Raw genomic sequence first — 23,968 nt, 5'->3', positions numbered from 1 at the left:
GCCACATGCTACCTAATATCAATATAACCACTATGTGATTCCTGTATGTCAAAAACCCCTTCAAATTAACTAATATTTTTATCACATATTTAAAAGGAAATAACTATAACACGGAACCTTCCCGAAGGCTCCTAAGTCTACATACATTATACATTACTGAGTTCTCTTTATCTTCTTAACAATTTTCTCTTAAAGAATTCTCATTAATTGGCTAGGCATGCTTCCCATCCTTGCCCTTGCAGAAACCATGATTCCTCTCCCCCAAATCACTGGTTTTTCTCTAAATAACCAGTATTCATATTTATTATCATTAGTATTACTGGCTTCAATTTCCCAGTATGAAGAAAATTCACAAGTCTCTAATTCCTAAGATCCCTTTGGTGTTCTTCTTAAGAATGACAGCAATACTTAAAATGTCAGTCTAATTATAATAGATCACCATGATTTGGCTAAAAGTAACCCAAAGTTGTTTTCACTGTAAAGTGAATGCCAGCTGAGGCCAACAGTTTCTCTAAATGTATTATTAGGATTCTATAACCCTGACTTCAAGAGAGAATCTACTAATATTTTTTTAAAACTCCCCGCTTCAGCAACAAGTTAATGATTAATAACTGACTTTTCCTTGTTAAAAACAATGATTTTCATATTTTTGTACCAAGCAACTCTACTGGTAAAAATAAAATAAAAATTCTGGCACATGCTTCCAATATATATATACTTACTTATGAATTATATGTTTAACTGTACTTATTATATACATTATAAACATATACAAAGAACCCCCAAAATTCTTAAGAATAAGGAAAAATACATATAAATAGCATTTTCTTCCTATCTCCCAATGGATTTTCTTGAGCATCCTCTGGTATGCACATACCTCACCCATACTTTGTCATTCTTTTTACTGTGTTAAAATTCACATAATAAAAAATTCACCATTTTAACCATTTTAAAGCATACAATTAAGTGGCATTTAGTACATTCACAATGTTGTGCAACCATCAGCCCCTAGCAACCATTAACCTGCTTTTTATCTCTATGAATATGCTTCTTCTAGATATTTCACATAAATGAAATCATACAATATGTGACCTGTTGTGTCTGGCTTCTTTCACTTAGCATAATATTTTCAAAATTCATCATGTTGTAACATGTAAAAGTACTTCATTCCTTTGTATGGCTGAATAGTATTCCACTGTATTGATAAAACTTCATTTTTTAATCAATTCATCAGTTTATGGATATTTGAGTTGTATCCACCTTCTTACTATTACTATTGTGAACAGTGCTGCCATGAACATCTGTGTACAAGGGTTTTTTATCTGAATACCTGTTTTTAAAAATTCTTTTCAGTATATACCTAAAAGTGGAATTGCTGGATCATATGGTAATTTTATGTTTAATATATCAAGGAACTGCCAAACAGATTGCTACAATGGGTGCACCATTTTACTTTACATTCCCACTAGCAATGCATGAGGGTTCCCACAACCCATTTTATAGATATCTAACTAATCAAGAATACAATTTGACCCGAAACACCAACTGGTCTATAATGGGCATGTTTTGACCACCTACACTGCCCACCAACCTCTTTCCTAGAAGATATCCTTGCAGAAAGGATACGCCACAACAGACTGCCTCCAGCTCCACCCCACCTCCCTCCCACAGTAATTCCACCCCTGACCATTGATAATTTTGCCAGGGATAGAAACCTGACCCAGGAGAGTCCATCTACTGAAAAGTCAATAACCAGGTTCTCTTTAGAGAATGTGAGAAGCAGCTCTGCAGAATAAAGATCACGCAGTGTGGGGATCAGGGCAAACACAGTGGGAAGTCATTGCCATTCGCAAACTGAAATTACGGGGGAAAGAAGGCAAAAAGTGTGCAAAGAAACATTGGTAAAGAGAAAAACTACAGTCCGTGCTGCACAAAGAGAAGCAGAGGTAAGAGAGTATAATCTTGGACACTGACAGGTTATAATTTCATGAGGCTTGGTTAGACTTTATTTCCTGACATTGGATATTCTTAAGACTGCCTACTATTTATTCAAAATAAACTTTTTTTTTATTTGACATACTTTGAATGGGTTTCTGATTCCTGAAACCAGCAAGTTCTTACTAAAACAAGCTCTGACTACCTTGACTTTATTTCTCTCACTAGTTTTAAATAACCTGAAGAGGTTCCTTACTAATTAATGGATTTTAATATTTTGTATTTAAATTGAATACCTTTTGAAGAACCACACAAAGGCTTTCACAGGGAGTTTTTAAAAGAATGTGAGTATCATTCTTTTTAATCCACACTTTTATAGCCTTCCAAATAATGTGGTTTTTTTCCCTCCCTAAAGACTCCAGGTTTCTTGTGGTAATAAACCTTAAAAGATGATCTTTCAACTTGTTCCTAGTACCTGTTTTTCTAAATCTATTCAACAGAATTCTTGAGTTTTCCTTCTTAAATAGGAAGCTGAGTGCAACTGTATTGTGGTCAATATTATAAAAGTTGCACAGTCATCTAGAAAAAATCCTGACCAGTCAGACCAAGATTCACGTATTTTCCCTACTCAAGAGTTTTAGATTACCCACTCTAAGAAACAATCCTCTGTAACATCTAAAAAGTTCACCTTCTATTCTGGAATTGCAAATAAAGTTTCAAATAATTGCGACAAGCTAGTAATTTCTAGTTATAAGCTAATACTCTAACAGGCAACACACCTCAAATATAAGCAAACTACAAATCTGTTAAGGTATCTGATCATTTCACAGTAACTTCAAAGGCACAGGATATGTCTTGTCATATTTAATTATTTCTAGTATCTACTCAAAATTATGAGTTCGTACAGAGAAAGGTGGATAATAACCTCTGATGAAAATCTTTAAATAACAGGACAGACACACATACATAGAAAGGGATGCACATTTTCTTTCAAGTCCTTCAATTCAATAAAGACAACCTCAACCAAATTCTTATCATTCCATATGCTTTCTAAAGGCTACTGGCAAAACTCTAGATTGTAAAAATATATCTGAAGCCATATAAAACATTCTGATCATACCAAACTTGTAAATTTGTTTTATAATACAATGACTTCCTCTCTTTGGGTCTGGTATTAACAACTGAGCTTACTTTTTTATGTGACCATGTAGAAACGTTATTTTAACCAGGTACTGTGTTCAGACAACCATCCCTGATCATGAGACACATCCTTTTATCTCCCCACCCCCTGCCATTATCTCTTCCCAATTCCTGAGTTTAGTGAACTATGTGAATGATTATGCAGGCTATTCATTTTTTTTCTTTTGAAAATTTAAAGTCTAGATTTTTTTAAGTAAAAAAAAGGGAAATCATCACTAATACTAACTCCATAAATTCAGAATCTTAAAAGTCAAACTAATGGTATAAAAAAATTTCTAGTATGAAAAGCATGCCAAATTTTTCTGACATTTTCAAAGCAGGATAAGGCTTGACATATCAATGATGATACATCAACCAACTAGTAAGGCATGGATACCTCAAAGAGCTTGAGGTTCACTGTACGGTACATGTTTACAGGAAATTATAATTTGCTATGACAGAGAACACAAGGAGTAATTAATCAGTCATGGGAAGATATGAAAGATCTCACAGAGATTATGATATCTAAACTGTGACAGCCTTCTCCCTTTGCAGACAGGGAAAGGAAGGTAACCAGGGAAAGGGGGTAAGAGTGGACTAGAGCAGGCAGTTAGGCACATGAGAAATTCTAGAGTGAAAGAATACAATCATCAAGGAACTAAAGGCTTAATCTGTTTCAAATATAGAGTGAGAGGCAGAAAGTAAAGGAGAATATTTTAAAATCATGCAATAATTCATTTTAAAGAATAGGTTTTATTTTAAAGACATTTATGCCAGCCACAATACAGGAATCCATGGGGGAAACAATACACTCGCATCACAGAAAGCAACTGAGGAACCATTTCCAATAATCTAGAAAAGAGAAGATAGTGGCATTAATTTAAGATTAATTTAAGAAAGTGACATTAATAATAAAGAAATAAAGTTGAGTCAACATTGGTGGGAGAGGAGGGTACGGTGAAGAAGTAACTGAAGAAAAATAGGAGTACGTTTTTCTAGACTGGGCAAATGAAAGACCCTACTAACTAAGTAAAAAAGATGGTGTTGTTTATTGGGTGTGTATGGAGGAAGCAATGATGAGTTCAACTTTAGACATGTTCTACTGAGTTACTGTGAGATATGTAAATGGAGATATCTTATAAACGGTCCAAAGTTCAAGAATAATCTGACTGGACATATAAATTTGGAAATCCATCAGTATATAAGATGGCAATTTCAGAGCAGTGAGAATGCCCAGAGAGCATGCAAAATATGAAGAAAGTAAACAACTGAAGCCTGAGCAGGGCCAAAAGTAAAGGGAAGAGCAGAGAAAGAGAATTCAAAATCATATATATGGATAGACAGATTAGATAGACATATATGAAACAATAATTAGAATTACAGAAATCAAATCATGTCAACTTTATAGATGAGAAAACTGACAACCATAGAAGTTAAAGACATTTACCCAGCTCCATAGTACCAGTTTAAAACAGTCATGGAAGGGGACCGGAACACTCCTCAAATCTAGCCCAACCTCTGAAAATAATTTACAAATAAAAATTTTTTAAATATTGAGATTTTACAATTAAACGAGTTAGCATTTTAAAAACACAAACACTGGGAATTCCCAGGCAGTCCAGTGGTTAAGACTCCGTGCTTCTCTATCAAATGTAGAATAGCTAGCTAGTGGGAAGCAGCCGCATAGCACAGGGAGATCAGCTCGGTGCTTTGTGACCACCTAGAGGGGTGGGACATGGAGGGTGGGAGGGCGGGAGATGCAAGAGGGAAGAGATATGGGAACATATGTATATGTATAACTGATTCACTTTGTTGTGAAGCAGAAACTAACACACCATTGTAAAGCAATTATACTTCAATAAAGGTGTTTAAAAAAAAATAAAATAAAAAAAAAATTAAAAAAAAAAAAGACTCTGTGCTTCCACTGTAGGGGCCCAGGTTCCAGCCCTGGTTGGGGAGCTAAGACCCTGCATGCCGTGTGGTGCAGCCAAAAATAAAAAATAAGTAAATAAAAAGAAAAACACAAACATTATCTACTCATGATTGGTGCCTTAAAAAAACCTCTAATTTTGACAGAAAATATTATATTTGTTGCTTTTAACCTGACTCTTCACACCCATATATATGTTTTCAAGTGTTTATTAAGAAGATACTTTAGGTTTTCATTGTAATCTTTTTCACTCACACTTCCTACCCTCATTGCCAATAAACTTTTAGCATGACCCTTGCTCTCTAACTAAAGTTTAAGCAGAGCAAAATAATCTTATGCTCTTATATTCTGAGACCTATTATTTAAAACATGATAAAAATACATTTAAAAAGTATGGGGAAAGATAATGTGAGACAAGTGAAAAGTAGCAAAGAAAGAAAGAAAGAGTTCAGCCAAAATTTTTCAACTTAATACAAATGATAAAAACTATGGTACCAGGCAAAATAGATTTCTGCATAATACCCTACATTTAATTTTATTTAAGAAAAAAATATATACAAGAAACTGGATTAAACTGATAGTCGTAAAAAGGGAACATTCACCATGGCTTTCTGAAAATATAATACAGAAAGTTTGGTCCAGCAAAAAGATCTGAAGGGTCTAAGAAAAACAGCTAACTAAAATCCAGATACATTACATTACTCCTTAATCATTTATGGCTACCATTCTAAACCTAGTAAACAATGTTTCGTATCTTCTTGTATGTCACTTTCTCTTTTACCCTCCTCCTGAAGTATATATCAACCAGTAACACAATTTTTTACTTCTGCTTCAACCATAACAATACCTCATCAACGCAACTAAATCAATGTCAAGTTTCTTTTACCTTCATTCTTCAATTCAAATTGTTATTATTCCAATTTCTCTGACTTAAGCTTCTTAGAAAAAGAAGTTGCTTAAACTGATTTTTAAGGTATAACTAAAAACTAGGGACTTCCCTGGTGGTCCAGTGGCTAAGACTCCACACTCCCAATGCAGGGGGCCCGGGTTCGATCCCTGGTCAGGGAACTAGATCCTACATGCATGCCACAACTAAGAGATTGCATGCCACAGCTAAGACCCAGCGCAGCCAAATAAATAAATAAATATTTTTTTTAAAAAACAAAAACAAAAAAACTAGCCCTCACTGTCACAGGAGCATCAACAAAAAATCATTTCCAAATGACCAAACCGTAGGCTGGGCATGAGTGTCACGAGAAGAAAACACACCTAATGTATATTAAAATTAAATCAGAGATTTTCGCTTCCAGTTATGACAGAGTAGCTAACACTGAATACCCTCCTGCTATACATAACTAGAAAACTGGAGAAAATATAGAAACAATTACTGTTAGACAATGGACAACAGGCAGAGCAGAACTATGACCTGTGAGACAGGGCAAACAAATGAGCTAAGCCCTAGGATCCCACTCACTTTCTACATAGAAGTACCATCAGTATCATGAAATAAGAAGGGGTCTGGATGAGCAGACAGACAGAAAACAGAGTTTGGGCAAGCTGAAGCAGCTGGAATTTGTGGGACAGAGTACCAAAGAAGAAGCGAAACAGAAAAGGATGGAACACAGAAACCTAGAGTCTTTGGCTGAACATAAAGCTGCACATATAAAACAGGACCAAGCAAAGAGTAACTACTAGTATTCTCACGAGGCTAGCTAGAGTCATTAGGGTTTCAACTAGCCAGAGTAAAGACCTTTTTAAAAGAGACACCAGAAAGGCCATGGCATAGATGTGAGGCTAAACTAGATCTAGAGCACAGGCTACTCTGGACTTCCCCCTAACAGAGCTAAAAGTATAAGCCTTATTAAGACCAAGCTTATTATCAAGTAAATTAACTGCCTGTCAGATCAAATTTCAACACTTTTTAAAGAAAGAACAAAATCCAGACCGTCAACAACATATTTACAGTGTCCACCACACAAATATTACTAGATATGTGAAAATAAAATCGTTAACACACTACAGAGAATTCTGTCTACTGAGAGAACCCTGAACAAATTACTCAGTCTCCTCTCATCACTTTACAAATTTCCCTCTATTAAAATCAGAAATTAAAGAGACAAGTAGAAGCAGCTTTCCATAATAATGCAAAGGAAATGTGGTAGAGAGATTCCACTAAAGAAAGAGGGAGGAAGGGTGGAGGGTGGGGAGGAGGAGTAGAACGGTCAGACAGGTCTTCCCACTTATTACCATACATTATAATACCTGATGACATGCATCATCACAGAAACAGTATATATGGTATAGGCTACTAATACGTAAAAATACAACATTTTTAGCCTACTATAAAAATTTACAGAAATAAACCTCCTGCAACTAAAGGCTAAGCTTCAATCAGTCTCAAATAAATGATAATTATTTTAGATGGGTTTTATTTCTAATGAGTATTTATTGCCATGTATAAAGAAACAACTACTGTTTATTCAAAATTTAGATACCTGGTAACTTACATAAGACACAGCCTCCAAATCAGAGAGGAAGCAAACAAGAAAACCCACAATTAAAAAAAAAAAAAATTTCATGAAGTAATGCTCATTTACTAAATCAAAAAGAAATTTCTCAGTGCATCTTAAAAATCATGAGACAATTCCTACAAGCTTGGTTATTCTTGGTTTCCAATTTGAAAGAAAACTAAAAGCAATTAGAAGGGAAGGCTGAGTTATTAGAAGATAAGTACCATCACAGCACAAGTGACTAATGAAAGTCAACAAAAATTAAGAAGAAAATCATAAGAAGCCAGAGAACTTAGAAAAGAACATTGAAAAGAAGCCACATTCTACGAACATAAAAAGCTGAGAAGCCCAAATCATTTAACACAGGTGAAAACAGACCTTCTGGCAGTGATGCCAGAAAAAGTATCACCACATAACCTCTGCCAGCAAAGACGACCCTAAATCAAAAAGAACAGATTAAATTACACTGGAGTACAAATATAGTTCAATCACAGGCAGATAGTTACTTTTGGAAACCATTGACATTAGTTGAAATAAAAGATATTGGTATTCAAAGGAAAAAAACAAAGAATTCACTGAATATTTTGACTAGTCAATGGCTTACTCCACCTCAACCCAAAATTTTATACTTAGGACACTTATCTCCCTCCTCCCATTAATCTTTGTGTCAAACTACTGGGGCCAATCTGGCTCTTGTATTCCACAGTGTTTTCCCATGAGTTTTCCCTAGTAACTTTTGACTTTAATATACCTAATTGCATTCTAAACTACCCTCCACAAACTATTTTTTGCGCATTATCCAAATCCTCTATGTAAAGTCAAGTTGTAGCTGTAATTATATTTCCCCAGTTTACTGTACATGGGAGTTATCCTTCACAGACACACTAACAAAATGTTCTTCAAAACAATGAACACGGGCTTCCCTGGTGGTGCAGTGGTTAAGAATTCACCTGCCGATGAAGGGGACACGGGTTCGAGCCCTGGTCCGGGAAGATCCCACATGCCGTGGAGCAACTAAGCCTGTGCGCCACAACTACTGAGCCTGCGCTCTAGAGCCCACAAGCCACGACTACTGAAGCCCCACGCGCCTGGAGCCCGCGCTCTGCAACAAGAGAAGCCACCACAATGAGAAGCCTGCGGACCACAACGGAGAGAAGCCCCCGCTCGCCGCAACTAGAGAAAACCCGCGCACAGCAACAAAGACCCAACGCAGCCAAAAATAAAATAAATAAATAAATAAAATTTATTTTAAAAAAAAAACAATGAACATGAAAGTCTTTCATTCAATAAACAGGTTACTTACCTATAAGGCTGATTCTCTGACAGATAAAACCAAATAATTATGATTACAATTACAGAGCTTAAACTTGTGCTAACAAATTTTGAAAACTGGGTATCCAAGATCTGCTCCATTAGAGTACTCAACCTAGAAATCCCAAAAGTCCATGGAATAAATCTTTATTGGATCAGGGAACCTAGTTCAGACTATCAATTAAAAGACAGAATTTCTAACCCCATTTCTACCCAGAATTCATCATACCTTAATAACCTAAAAACCTTGATTATGAGTTAGGAAACAGGGACTGTATACTGCCACCTGGTAGTATATGCTGTCTACTTCCAAGTAGCTGTGGGTGTCAAATGAGAAACTAGATGAAATTACTTTGTAAATTATGAAACACAGTACAAATGTAAAATTATTTTATCCAGGGCAGGATGACAACTCTAGTGCTTTCTAAGCAAAATCCATCCCTAGTCTTGGAGTTTTCTGGTCCTTTGAAAGAAATTACCTTGACAAACAATAAAAAAGCAGTCTCATAGGAAGTAGTGAATCTAGAAGAATTGATGAGGATTTTCCTATGTAGCTTCTGAAACTGATGAAGTATCAAATGATTCCTCATAAGCATTGTGCAACAGAAGGACACATAATTATTCACTACATTAATGTTTTCAGAGAATCAAGTTTGAAACTACAATTCTTGTAATATTCCTTAATATGATTTGAAAACAAGATTTTTACCTGAAGACTACATGAGCAACACTCTTAGATGAGCAATAACTATCTTACTCTTATGCTTTCATTATCTAGAAACTTACAAATCAATATCAACATTAGCAATATTATCAATGAGTTAAATCATTTGTAAGACCTCAGAAATCTAGAAACCCTAAATCTGACTTTCCACCCTCTATCTGTTCATAAAAGCTTTCATGAAGCTATCCAAGGCCCTTCAAGTACAAATTTATTTAAGTATTCTTGTACAATGAGAATTCAGAGGCAACTGACCAAATCACATTTTTATTTGAAAATTTATTTTCCAGTGACTGCCTTGTGAATTGGAAGGAAAGCTCTGAACATTAAATCCCAGGGCCTGAAATCTTCCATATCTTTTCTCCCTAGAACCAGAACTTCAAAATTTAGAGGTCAGTTTCAGTGTCTCTGATTCAAAATCAGCAAAAGGTCCATTCTCAAACAGAAAGAGCAATCCACACACAGTTAAGCACATGATCTCAGTTAGTCCAGCTATTTAGGCCAAAAAGAGAATCATTAGGTATTATCTACGACTTTAACAGACTCTATCAACCTTGAAGATGAGAGTGTCTTGAGATAAAGTATATTTCTTTTTGATTCCCCACCCCCTAATCTTTAAGAAGGCATATTCTAGTAAAATACTCCACAGCTGGAATCACACCAGAAAAGAAGATACTCTTTAGTCCCTTGATCACAGTGGAGTTCTCCATTTGGATAAATAAATACATAAAAGCACCTATGGGTTTATATGCTGGAGAAGAGGAATGGCATCTAGAGTGGAAACAGGGCAAGCACCCAAAACATCCGCAAGTTCATTTCTCTGGCCTATGGCCTAATTACCATGAATTGGGTCTAAGTCTAGGACTCGACATACAATATCTTTTCAAACATTTACAAGTGATTAGATGACCTTGTATATGATATCCTTGCAAACAAGATGGATAAATTATAGGATGAATGCTAGGATAGAAGGTTGCTGATTAATTAATGTTAATTCAAAGAACTGTAACTGGAACAAAGAGCTATGGCCTCCTGGCTCCAGACAAAGAGCTACGTCACACTCAGTGTCTTCTATTCATAATGTATTTTCTGAACTGGCCATCAGGAAGTACTCATTCCCTAGTGGTGGAGATCTGTGTGTGCAGGGGGACAATAATCCATCTATCCCAAGTGTCTTTTTTTTTTCTTTCTTTCCCCAAAGTACCTTTTAACATTTTCCAACTGCCAGAAATTTACTTGAGAATTAAAAGCACTAGACAGGTATCATGATGCTATTTTCAACAATGACAATTTGGGTAAAAAAGAGTCAAAACATTTTCTCTAACCATCTCCTGGTTCTAGATAGGAACAGGGATTTTACTGAAAGAGATTACATCTGATATGATCAAACACCTCATCCCAATTTTTCTTAAATTATCTTTAACCAAGATGCTAATCAAGATGCTCCCTCTCCATCCCACTTCTCCTGATCTGCTTCCTTTGGGGGAAAAAAAAGTTAGAAGTGAAGGGTCAAAAGGTGCTATTTTCAAAAGATTTGGAAGAAGCAAAAAAGCAAGAAGGAATGAATTCTGTTGCCCAAAGTCACCCAACAAGGCACTAATTTAACGTGAGAACACTGTCCTAATAAAGCAACTATCATCCAAATTCCAAAGTACTCTGTATATCCTAAGGAACCCATGAAACTATTGTTCTCATTCTCAAAGGTTTAGGAATATGCACCTCACTCTTCAAATGTTATGGCCACTATCTTTAGATAATCATTTTATAGGAACATCATTCTTCAGAATCACCAGAAGAGCACTTACCAAAAAAGTAACATAATGTACTAATGGGAAAATATTTTCCATGATTAATAACCAGTTAACCCTTAATAAGAGAGTACCTCTTTTGCCAAAGAAACAATAAAAAGCAAAGAATAGAATTAACAGAATATCATTTTGTAAATATGCATACTTCCAGACTTTTCGGTATTTCCCCCAAGACACATGCTCTGCTTCCTAGTGCCTGCAGGAAAAAACTCTACTTTTGAAAACTGATACATGATACTAATGGTAAGAACTCAACTTATCTCAAATTGAAAAAACTTCATTTATGAATTGTTTTTCATCTCAAACTGGACTTCAAACATTTCAAATACATGAAAATGCTAACAGTTCCACAAAATAAGTAAAATGCTCAGATAAAATGATCTATTAAACACAATATTAAAATGCTGTTTATAAAGAAAACAGCAGAAAATTTTCAGAAAAGAGACCTATGCTAAAAGGCCACCATGTTATCATATACAAATCTAAACTATCTATAATGCGTGGTAAAAGATTATTATATTCTACAAGCAGGATTTGATACTTTCATCCAATATATAGCAGGATCTGACAGCTGCCACAACAAAAACATTAAGAAGGTTCCTCAAATAAGTATTTTTACGCAGTTTATATAATCTGATTGTGATATTTATTCAAAAGCCTACTCTGTAGAAGTAAACGTGATTAAGTCTATCTTTTACTATTGCTGATCATGATATTTATGATAAGCACTTTTGTTAACAGTTCCTTTCACGATTTAGACATAGCTCCAATTCATTTGTTATTGCCCAGAGTACTTTAAAGAAAATCTAAGCAAAATCGTGATAAATCTGGACACGGAATTCTTTATTTTAAAAAGTACCTTTATCACAAAGGTTGAGAACAGATAGTATTTTAAGATACAGTCTCCCCTTATAATTTAGAATCAGGAAAAAAAAAAAATCTGTCTCAAATGCTTTATGTAAACTATAGAGCAGACTGAACTCTTGCTAATAAGCTAATTACAACATACAACTAGCTGTCACAGTATTAACAGTAATATCTACTTCTCTATATCACAAAAGTCAAAGATGATGCATAAAGCACATTGTTTAAATCAAAAGTTTTAATTGGAAATTAGATGTAAGTAACTAAGATAAATGTAGATTTGTGGCCTGCCAGATTTCCCTTATTTGGATGATGTTTATTCACTCATTAATTGTTCTACATTATGTGGATACCATATACACTTCATAAAGCTCTACAACTATAAATCAAAGTGTATTGTGATAACTAAAGATGTTTCTATTTTATAAATTAACTCAAATGATATAAAACTTATTAAAAATAAAAACACCATCAACCATGTTTCCACATGTCTTTTCTAATTTGAGATGTGTGAAATCTCAAAACTAGAAAACCGTATTGCCATTGAGAAGGCTAATAAAGCTGGATGTTAGTCTTTTTTTTTGGAAAATTTTTTTTTAAGAGTTGAGAATATCATTGTGTTAAACCCAAAATTTCAGCTAAAGCATTAATTTTAGCTGTAATAAAAATGCTATAGACATTTACGAATAAATGAAAACTTGGGGAATAATAAACAAAGCAGAATTCATGGTTACCATATTTACACATACTCTTTGTTGTGTTTCAGTGCCACATGATCTGATTCAAAGTAATAAACATCAGGATCATCATCTTCCTCTTCTGTAATGTGCGGATTGGCACTCTCTTTGGCAGATGGCAAATGTCCAATATTGAGTCTTGCCTCTGAGGATGGCTTATTTAGTCCTTCACTCCCATAATTTTCAGAGTCACAACATATGCCTTTTTCATTGTGAGAAATTTCATCGGGATTTGTGAGAGACTGACTTATATTATCACTAACAGGTGCATTTGTTTCACTGGGATTAAGATTATTCTCCTCAAGTTGTCCATTTTCTCTGCAAGGAGAACTGTTTTTAGTGGGACTACCTCTGGTAGGGGCTGCCCTCCGGGGTGAAGTTCTCAGAGTATACCGATGTTCTTGAGGTTCTGATAAAGACATCATTTGAGCTGAAATACAGTCTAGAACAGAAGATGGTTCTGGTTCTCCGGAGACTGGCATACTCTCAAGACTTGTGTCCAGGGCGTTATTGGTGTTTTCATTACACTGCTCTTTTGAGGCACTGCTATCTCCCACCACATCTACTTCCTCCTCAGAATCCCTTAAAGATGAATGAATTTCAGAAAAGGGGGCTGTAGCTGGCTCAGTAGTCAGCTGATTAACATGTTCCACAGGCAGGCAGGCAGTTACTATTTTGTGGTCCTCCAACTTGACCTGCACTTCTGAATTTGTGCAAGGCACGTTATGGTCTATATAACTGTCCTCCTTCCTACTACCAAGGAACATTGAAGTGTGGGTATCCGAATCCCCATTTTCAGCTACTGATTTCTCCTGCAACACATAGGAACCAGTGCTATTTTGTTTAGTGTTCCCATCGGACTGACAGTCATCACAGTTTACAACAGCTGAATCACTGTCATCAACACCATTGACAGCCAAATAGCCCGTGATTTCTTCAACTACTGTAGAATTAAGTGGCCCTTCCTCACTGACATTCACCTTTTTAATTTCCCTTTTCTCACAATCATCCAGTATAAGACATCGACAAGCTCGTTTAGTCCCTTGAAAATCTGCATCATTGTCCACTACTGTACTCCTCTGTTCTACTGACTCCTTGTCTGATTTTATAGGTGAATCTTCTTCTGAACTGTTTGGTGCTTCAGATCTAAGACAACGCTTAATTCTTTTTAAAACTGGTGAAACAGGTTCTGTTTGCCTTCTTTCACAATTTTCTACAGACTGCCTTTCTACGTTATCTTTTTCTGAAGAAGGAAGTCCTCTTTTCCTAGGGCTTACCCATGACTCTCGAGTACTCTGCTGTTTTATATCAGTAGTTCTTCCATTATTATTTCCTTTCTGAATTTGCACAGGCTCTGGTCTCTTCTTTGGTGATCTTGATCGCACTTGAGAATGAGAAGAGATTTCTTCAGGATGAGCAATGCTACGATTCCTTAAAGTTCTACCACAAAAAGATTCATCCAAGCCGTTTAACCCCACTGTTGATCTTGTAACACGAGTAGATCGGGAAGCAGCCATACTATGGCAAGTCCCTACAATACGGTCATCATGATCCACTCATTGGGAAACCTTCAAAAACGTAAACAAAATAATGAGAAAAAGGTAATAGTTAATACACCTAAAACAAAAGTATAAAGCTATAACTTTTTAATCCATGTATAGCCATATTAAATTTTGTGATATAATTATTTTATTAACATTTCCAAAAGTGATAACATTAGCTAACAATTATATGGCACTTAATACATTCCAGGATTCATTCTATATGCTTTACATACGTTAACTCACTTAAGTCTAACAACAATTAGAATAAGTGCTTATTATCATTCCTACTTCATAAATGAGGAGATTGAGGCACATACACTTTAAGTAATCTGTCCAAATTCACACAGCTAGTAAACTGCTGGGCAGGGTTCTAGATTCCATTCTCTTAACCTTCCTCGCTATGTATCTACCTCTCAGATATACAGGGGCAAAGGGCCCAGAAAGATCTCTCTCAAAGACAGGACTTCATCTTGGTTATTAAAATAATAATCTTGAATTTATATAGCAGCTATCACATAAACTATCCCAATCACTTCTCATGTTTTCTCAAAACACTTCTGGGAGGTAAAAAGACAGGCTCTGCTCTTTTTAATTCACTCTTACTAAAATGAGTTTCAGGTCAAATTCTTTGAAAACAAACTACGTGGCATCCAAAAAATTTTGGTTGCAGTAGAATTTTTTATAACTAAGCAGATGAACAGAAATCGCAGTAGAATTTTTTATAACTAAGCAGATGAACAGAAATCACAACCGTAGCTTATACTTGCTAAGAGCAATACAGAGCAAAGCCAAGCCACCCTAGTCTCTAGAAGTAGAGCCACAAATTAGCAAGTGAAAGGAAGTATTCTAAAGAGGATAGAAGAAAAGGGGAAAGAAGCACACTGCCAAACAAATATTACATTTAAGAAATCAGGAATACACATATAACCCCATCCTTTCCTTCTTGAACTCCTGAGTATATGTGTATGCCACAGTATTAATGCATGCTGAGGAGATGAGCAGGCTTTCTGGTGTGAATGCTTTGTTGGTGTTTCTATAATACAAATGAGAAGGAAACTGAAAACTGCCCTGATTGGTCCATTTGGATAAACTGAGTGATTCAGTGATTATTTTCCAAGGCTCTCCCAACAAGCAGAATTAAAGGAGCTGTTACAATTTCAAGTCTCCATTCTTCTGCTCCTCCTGTATTTAGCTTTCAAAAGAAACTTTGCCACTTCACTGCCTGACTTCGAATAGGGTGCAGGATGGACAGAGAAAAGAGGCCAGTAATGGTTGTAGTACAAAGCTGCACAGGACCCTCTTCCCTCATCCCTTTTGCCAGCTTTCCCACAAGCTCACTCTCCCATAACCCTCCAAATGCCATTCTACCCCTCTCCCCACAAATCAAATACAATCTCTCCTTTGCCTCAACTTAGAAGTATCTAACAGTTGGAAAGGTTATTAAGAACTACAGAAGATACAGCAACACGGTATCACATACAAAAAAAAGAAACTGCCTTCTTGTTCCTGCCTGCTGACAAAATGAATAAAGTGAAGAAGTATCCTGCAAAATATGTAAGTCAGTTGAATTTAGTTTTGTTTCAGAGTATGGCATACTTCTAAATTTTTAATTAACAATTTTTTTAAACCTTACAAGACTCACAAAATCAGCCCCGGGATTAAAGTGTGAAAATTCTTTCTAGAGAATTCCATAGCAATCACATGAACAGTAAGTATGGAACACTGATCAGAACTTAAAAATAATGCTTTTCAAAGTAAACTTTTACTCTTTTGGGACTCATTAGTCAGACCTGATGTATAATTCTCTTCTGTTAAAATCTTCTTATCAAGATTACAGTCTATTTTTATTCACAGGTAATAAACAGTGAATGACCCATAAATATCCACTTTTAATTACAAAAACTTTACATTAAACTTCAAATGATGTTTCAAAAGAGCACAAACTAAAAAATATTAAAATCAGTGTATATGTTTCATGTACCCAAATCTGGAGCTTTCAAATTTGAAGATTACAGATTTTTAAATATTAAATACCTATGTAAATATAACAAAGAAAACAAGTTAATTTTATAAACTTTATTTACAAAACCTAATGCAAATATCTTTAATGCCAATTTGATTATATTTGTGATTTATGGTTCAAAAATAATATTGGCAATAGTAATATTTTATAAACACGCACACAAAAAACTGTTTATTTTTTAAAATATGATGCCAGTCAAGGGCATATAAACTTCAAATGATTCCGGTAACAGGCATTCCTAGCCCTTTTCTCTCCACGCCAATCCAAATGAGAGCAAAATTTCTGCCTTATCATTATTAATGAAATAATCCTATTATTAGTAGTACCCAAAACCACTAACAAAGAATGTATATATATCATTATAAAACACCACCTATAATGAGGGTCTGTTTTATTTCTTCACCATTCCAGTGATCAAAACACTGATCAACATGAAATATTACCACTTTTTTCATTTCTTTTGCTCCCTAAAAATCTTTTTATTCCGTTCACAACTACAATGAAGTCCAAGTTTTAGAGTTCTCAAACCCTATGCTATTGGGCCATATTTTAAACGAAACTGTTTTGTGATAAGAACCCTTGTGGTACCTCAAACTCTTGCAACTCAAAGTGTGGCCTGAACACCTGAAACTAACACAAAATTGTAAATAGACTGTACTCCAATAGAAAGTAAAAAAAAAAAAAAAAAAAAAAAAAAGAAACCAATAGGATATTTTGTACAGAAATTTGGTGACTCATATTTACTGTCCTTAAAGTATAAAAGTCTTAAAAAAAAAAAAAAAAAAAGTGTGGCCTGAGAACTAGCACCATGGACATCTACTGGAAGCTTGTTACAAATGCAGAATATCAGGCCCTGCCTTAGACCGTCCAATTAATCTGATTCCCAGGTCATTAAATGTCTATTAGGGTTTGAGAAGAACTGCCTTAGACCACTGCATCCAGACAGTAGTCTATTAAAATATATCAAGTTTCAAACTAAATTAGACCACTTATAACATATCCTTTAATTCTTTATTCAATCCTAATAATAAAAAATTTATAAATAAAACCATTATCCCTTTGGCTAAGGAAGCACCAAACAGAGGACTATAAAAATCTCTTGCCTGAAATTAACATATTATATATACTTAAGGTATTAAATTGGTTAAAATTCTGAAGATTAGAGTTAAGTGAAATTTCAACACTCTTGCTTCTAATGATTTTTTTCTTCTGTTCTAACCTTTTTCTTCATTATCTTTTCTATTTTTGAATAAGCATTTATAAAGACACATATTTTCTGTAGTTATCTGATAAACTGAGTGCAAAATTCAATTACCGAAAAGAGACTAACAATGTTCCAATTATCTCAACCAAGTCTCAACATTGTTTTGCCATGCTTTGTAAATAAAGTATTATAGACTAAAGCAGTTGTCTTCCTCATTTTAGCTGCATAACACAAGAGTTACTAAAGAAATTCAGTGAAGAGGCTTGGAGTACAAAATTACATTCCTGCCAAAAATTAAGTTGCTAAAGGAAGAGAAAGAAACTCATTTACAAACAACATATCTCAGAAAATACCCGTTAGTTAAGTAAATAGTTAACATGGTTTAAACATTAGCCAGCACCCAACTAGAACTGGTAATTCAACCAATCACTCTAGTTTTAGAATTAAGGGAAACTGTTAGTTAACAGATTCATATGGGCAAAACCCAATCTAGCAACTAGAATGACGTTTTTCCTATGTTATCCACCAACTAATGAATATGGCATTTTCTACAATAGAGGGAAGAGAATATAATCAATCACTAGAATTCCTCTCTTCCCCACCTTCGTAAGTTTTCACTCTATTGCAGAACATATCTCAGAAGGAAAGTCAACCAAATTTTACCCTATCCATTCACATTAAGGCCCAAATCCTACCTATAATTCCATGTCTCACCCATTTATTTACTGTTGAACTACCCTCTCCCAAATTTGAATCTACTTGTAGGATCTAATTATAGGATTCTCAAATATAATTATAGGATTCTGAAACGCTCTCTGAAACAGTATCAGCTATGTTTCAGATCATACATTTCCAGCCCCTGTGATCACATCTGTTATCACTGTTTCAGTGACTGAAAGTAAAATGGTCCACCTAATGAAACACTACTCCAGCTATCTATCACCTTTACTTTAGAAATCTCAAAAGATATTTCAAAGACACTGCCTGTAAGCTTTTGTTCCACTATAATTACTGAAGTAGTATGGTTTATTTTGGGAATTGAAGGACTGGCAATCCTTCATTAACATCAATGTTCTAGCTGATATTTATTTAGTTTTATTAAGTGAACAGTTTTTAGGAACTGGTCATGATACCATGCAGACAAACCAAAAGTGAAAGGCAAAAAGAGCAAGAGCAATTGGGAAGTGTTACCAATGATTCTTTTTCTATTTGTCTAGAACATAAACAGGAACTGTTTAATAACAGTTTAGGGACTATCCTTGTCATACAATTATTTTAAGACAAATTTCTTCGCTGAGCAATTACCACTATTATCTATAATGTCAAAAGTATCTATAAGGTTAAAAGAAGGAGAGTGAGACCTGGGGACCTACCTATGCAATTCAACTTAAGGTTCTTAATATCAGCCTCTTTGAACCCTGGGAACTCTATTACATACTATCTTGATCCCTTGTTTAAAGGGATCTCTTCTTTCTTCCCCATTCAGAGAGGGGCGAGGGGGTAGGCAGAGAGACATAGATATAGAGAGAGCTGAATGAATATACACTTAAAAAGACAAGTGGGGAAAAAGAGAAGTCAAGGAATTTCATACTACCCTTGAATCAAAAATACCTAGAGTGTCAAAGAAAGGTATAATGCTCTAGAGATTCCAATGTACTTTAAGTTACTTCATTTATCCCCTGTTGGGAAAATACTTCATCCCTACACCATTCCCTATAGCTCTGCACTCCTATGAACAGCTACCCAGACTGCACAATTTTCCATGCACCAAAGGAAGTATAGAAAAATAACAAGTCTCCTCTCCTTAATTACAGGCAAACAAACAGACTACAGTTGTCTTCACTACTACAAAACTAAATAACTTACCTGTACAACCAAAGATCTATCATTGTGGAAATATTATCTCTTTTCCTTATATCCTGAAGGAGTTGGAGCTATGATCTAGAATAGAGCTTAAGCATCATGGTTTCAGACTCTCAGCTTCAGCCATGGAGAATACTAGAACTTCCTAAATTCCTTTCTTTAAAAATAAAATAATAAAAAAAAAAAGAATTAAAGAAGCAAATTAACTTATGCTAAAATATTTTAGTAACATCTTTGGTAATTCTTGTTAACTTTGTAGCCTCAGAGATATCAAGAAACTGGAAAAGGATTTTCAGAAACCAACAAAAACAAACCAAAAAGAGCTTGAAATATACTAAATCTTTACAACAACTCAGTATTATTTTGAGTCAAAATGTAACTCAGTTCTTTTCTAGAGTCTAAGGCAATATTGTTTTGAGGTGACCCAAAGACTGCCCTTGATAAGAAGATTTCTCATACAGAATTTATAATCTCTTACTCTTATTCTAGAGGCCTTCCCAAAGTTTGGCTTTCAGGTATTTAAAACTAGGGAGTGAACAACAAAAATAATTTAGATTATGTACAACAAAGAATCAACCAAGTCTTCTGCAATATATATATATTATAACTTTGGTTATAAAGTGCTACAAGACTTTACAAAGGGAAATTTTTTATAAAGGGAAATTTCTATTATTTTTGGCATATGGATTTTCAACAAAAACAAAAACAATAAGGATTTTCTGGCTTTAGTACCCAGTTGGCCAGATATTTTAATTAATCTAATTATAATCCATTTCTTGGACAGTCTGGTTAATTACAGTTTTACTTTATAATAATGTATTATGATATCCTTTTCAGAGAATCTGGATAAATGGGTTACTATGAGTGCCCATCCAAAAACAAGGAGGAACACCAGGAAAAAGACTAGCGATGTTCATGATGGAAATTGTCACTTTATTATAAACATAAAACTAGATATTCTAAAAGTGACACTATTTTTGGTAAAGGATTGCAACTTAAAAACTAATGCAAAAAATTTTTAAAAATAAAAACTGATGCAATTATCAAGCTTTGTAAACTAGATTTACTGCCTAGAAAAAATAAATAGATTACAGTTTTAGTCAGCAAGAGGGCAACAAGGCTAGTATCTAATATCTATAGATGTAACTTCTCCCAGATATGTCTTCTAAATTCTTGAAAAGCACAAGGTAGGAAAATTGTCTAAATAAAATTATTTAATACTACATTAAAAAATGTTCTAAATTAACATGAGGAGGGTGCACAGTGAAAAATGGTCCTACAAAAAAGTAACCCTTGACTTGAAACTTCACTCTTATCACAGATTCGAATTGCCAACGCCTTTGTACTCAACCCTGAAATCCTTTCACAAACATGGTAAAGCATTACACTGTATGGTGTATGGAGATGGCAGCAATCAACAGAGCCAAAGAGGATCCACAGTTTAGGATGTGTCTCTGAGTATTCACTGGCACGCCCATTCCAGCGCTCTATCAAGTTCCAATCAGTCACGTTACTATCCTATTTGGGTAGGGTTTGCTGTTGAAACATCATCCATTATGATCTTTGCCAGGCAAGGAGATCTGCAACAGTTATTTTCACAGAAGAACTGATACTTACAGCTGAGTCCTACCAGTATTAAGATAAACAGGATCATGCAGATGATTAGGCAGATTAGGCTTCTTAAAAGCCTAATACAGTGAAAAAGAAACTTCAGTTACTTCTACTAACTAAAGCCCGCTTGGTCTTAATTAAGATTACATTTTTTCTTACCTTTTTAAAAAGTGTTTCGCCTAGTATTTGATTCCCAAGCGTCTGCATTTATCTGTCATCACTGTTAATGTCCATGTTACACTGAGACTTCAGGTATTACTTATTTATATGGTTGTACTAGCACAACTTGATATCTGTGAAGGGAAACCACAATATAGTCACTATGGATGTGTTACTGTTTACAGATTTGTGGATAAAACTGATAATATTTCTTAACACACCACACACTGCATTTTCTAATAAATTTCACAAATAATTCCTTATATTTAGCTACAAAATATGTGTTATTTTTTAGCAGACTAAGATGATTTGTTAATACTCTTACAAATGCTTCTCACAGTACCCACATAAAATATTTCAAATTTAATTCTAAATTAAAATTCTAACAAGTTTTAGAGCTCCTTAGATTCCTTTTCTGACTACCAATGTAGACATACAGATATATCTGTAATTTCTCAGACATTAATAGAAAAGTACTTTTTTGTGTTTTATAACAATATTAGGGAATAAATCTAGAAAGCTTAAGAAAGCAGTAAAAAAGATCATGACTTTCCCCTAAATGTGACTTTAAAACATTCTATGTCTTTTAAAGTAACATTTTTGTCTTGGTTAGATTATCCCTCTGTGACTAATTTGACCATGTTATTTTGAATATAAATAGAAAATAAATGTGACAAAATAAGTGAAGAAACAAATCAAGATGTAGCTGTACAAACGTTCCTTAAAAAAAAGTCAGCTTCTTAAAAACATACACATGGTTGTAGGTTACAAGTCTGAGAAACACGTCAATGTGCTTACAATGATAATGAAAAGCATTATATAAAACTTTTAAGTCATTTCTACCCATTTATTATTGGAAAAATAAGCTAAAAAAAAGTCATATATATGTCAAAGAAATCTATCAATGGCATTCTAAAATGATTTAGCATGGTGTACCATTCCAAATTCCTGTATAATAAAAAGAAAGAGTAAAAATCTACACAGAAAATGCACATAGCCTTATATCTGTTTTTGTGGATAAAATTTGTTACTGGAGTTGTCAACCTGATATGTTCTCAGTGAAAAGTTTCACTAAAATACAGTAGAAAACTAACATAATGTCAATTATATTTAAATATTTTTTAATTGGAGGGAAAAAAAACAATAGACAGCGATTAAGAAATACTAATATCTGTCCTCAAACACTTCATTCCTATTATTTGTTTTCTTTTTTTTTCCCCCACCGCTCCACACGTCTTGTGGGATCCTAGTTCCCTGACCAGGGATTGAACCTGGGTCCCCTGCAGTGGAAGCGCAGAGTCCTAACCACTGGACCGCCAGTGCATTCCCTCATTTGTTTTCAAATGTTAAAAAAGACTTTAGGAAATGCCATAAAAAATTAATACAGATCTAGGTATTCCTAAATTTAAAAGTTGATATAAATTCTCTTGTAACAAGCAAGGAGTTAAAGTAGTCAAAACTCTTCTTATATTCCCTACATAGCAGTCTTCATTTCATGCACTATACATTTCATATTTAAGATTCTGCACAGGGCTTCCCTGGTGGTGCAGTGGTTGGGAGTCCGCCTGCCAATGCAGGGGACACGGGTTCGATCCCTGGTCTGGGAGGATCCCACATGCTATGGAGCAGCTGGGCCTGTGTGCCGCAGCTACTGAGCCTGTGCTCTGGAGCCCGCGAGCCACAACTGCTGAGCCCGTGTGCCGCAGCTGCTGGGGCCCGCGCGCCTGGAGCCCGTGCTTCACAGCGAGAGAGGCCACTGCAATGAGAAGCCCGTGCACCGCAGCAGAGTGGCCCCCGCTCGCCGCAACTAGAGGAAGCCTGCGCGCAGCAACGAAGACCCAACATAGACAAAAATAAATAAATAAAATAAATAAATTTATTAAAAAAAAAAAAAGATTCTGCACAAATACTATATGCTTTCTGGAGCAGAGAAGCTACTTAGAATTGTGACAAGCTACAATAATTTTTAAACTTGAACTATTTAAATATAGTAACTTACTTCCAGAAGTTTAAAAAACTTAGCTACTTTGTCTTTTGAAAAGCATACAAAATAGAAAACAAACCATTTAAATCCCATTCCTAAGGCCTTATTTATTCTTTGCCACAGAGCATTGCTTGTTTTCACGTACTAACAAAATTCATTGACTATTCAAGAATTCCAAAAGCAAATCCAGAAACCAATCTTTACTGAAAAGAATTACTTTTCCTACCATTTGCAGTCTAACACTAGTACTACTGTGTTAAACAGATTACGGATCTCAGATTCATGGCACATATGAAATCACTTCGAAAGACTACAGAAAATCTCACTAGAAAATATATCAGTTCTACTAATATAGCAAAGTTATAAGCCACACAACATACTATAAAAGTAAAACTGTGACATCCAAGCTAAATGCAATCTAAATTATAAGACACTGAATTTTTTTTTTTTTTTAGTTTTATAAGACCTTGGGGAAAAAAAACTCAGAACAAAGGTTATAATATAGATTCATATTTCACACCCAATTCTTCAGTTGTTATAAGCAAAAATACTGAACACATGCACTGCACTACACTATGGCTTTAA

At 34.8% G+C, this 23,968-nt stretch overlaps 1 protein-coding gene across 11 annotated transcripts in view; it reads right to left on the bottom strand.

Moving 5' to 3' along the window:
- ZZZ3 (zinc finger ZZ-type containing 3) overlaps positions 1–23,968 on the bottom strand; it is a 109,510-nt gene that overhangs the window by 49,076 nt on the left and 36,466 nt on the right. For 6 of the 11 annotated variants that reach the window (XM_082354923.1, XM_082354934.1, XM_082354932.1 and 3 more), the window contains 3 exons: positions 21,400–21,533; positions 19,633–19,786; positions 13,008–14,563 (listed from right to left, as the gene is read on the bottom strand). The exons of 2 other annotated variants lie outside the window; for them this stretch is intronic. In XM_082354923.1, coding sequence (XP_082211049.1) covers positions 13,008–14,512 — 1,505 coding nt within the window. In that variant the 5' untranslated portion in view covers positions 14,513–14,563; positions 19,633–19,786; positions 21,400–21,533. Of the gene's footprint in view, positions 1–13,007; positions 14,564–19,632; positions 19,787–21,246; positions 21,318–21,399; positions 21,534–23,968 lie in introns of all 11 variants that reach the window. 3 more of the 11 variants (XM_082354929.1, XM_082354930.1, XM_082354931.1) reach the window with 3 other exon arrangements.

This window comes from Balaenoptera borealis (genome assembly GCF_965194805.1).
Source record: "Balaenoptera borealis genome assembly, chromosome: 1".
NCBI classification, from domain to species: domain Eukaryota; kingdom Metazoa; phylum Chordata; class Mammalia; order Artiodactyla; family Balaenopteridae; genus Balaenoptera; species Balaenoptera borealis.
The sequence above is the reverse complement of the archived record's forward strand: the minus strand, read 5'-3'. Positions and strand labels throughout refer to the sequence as shown.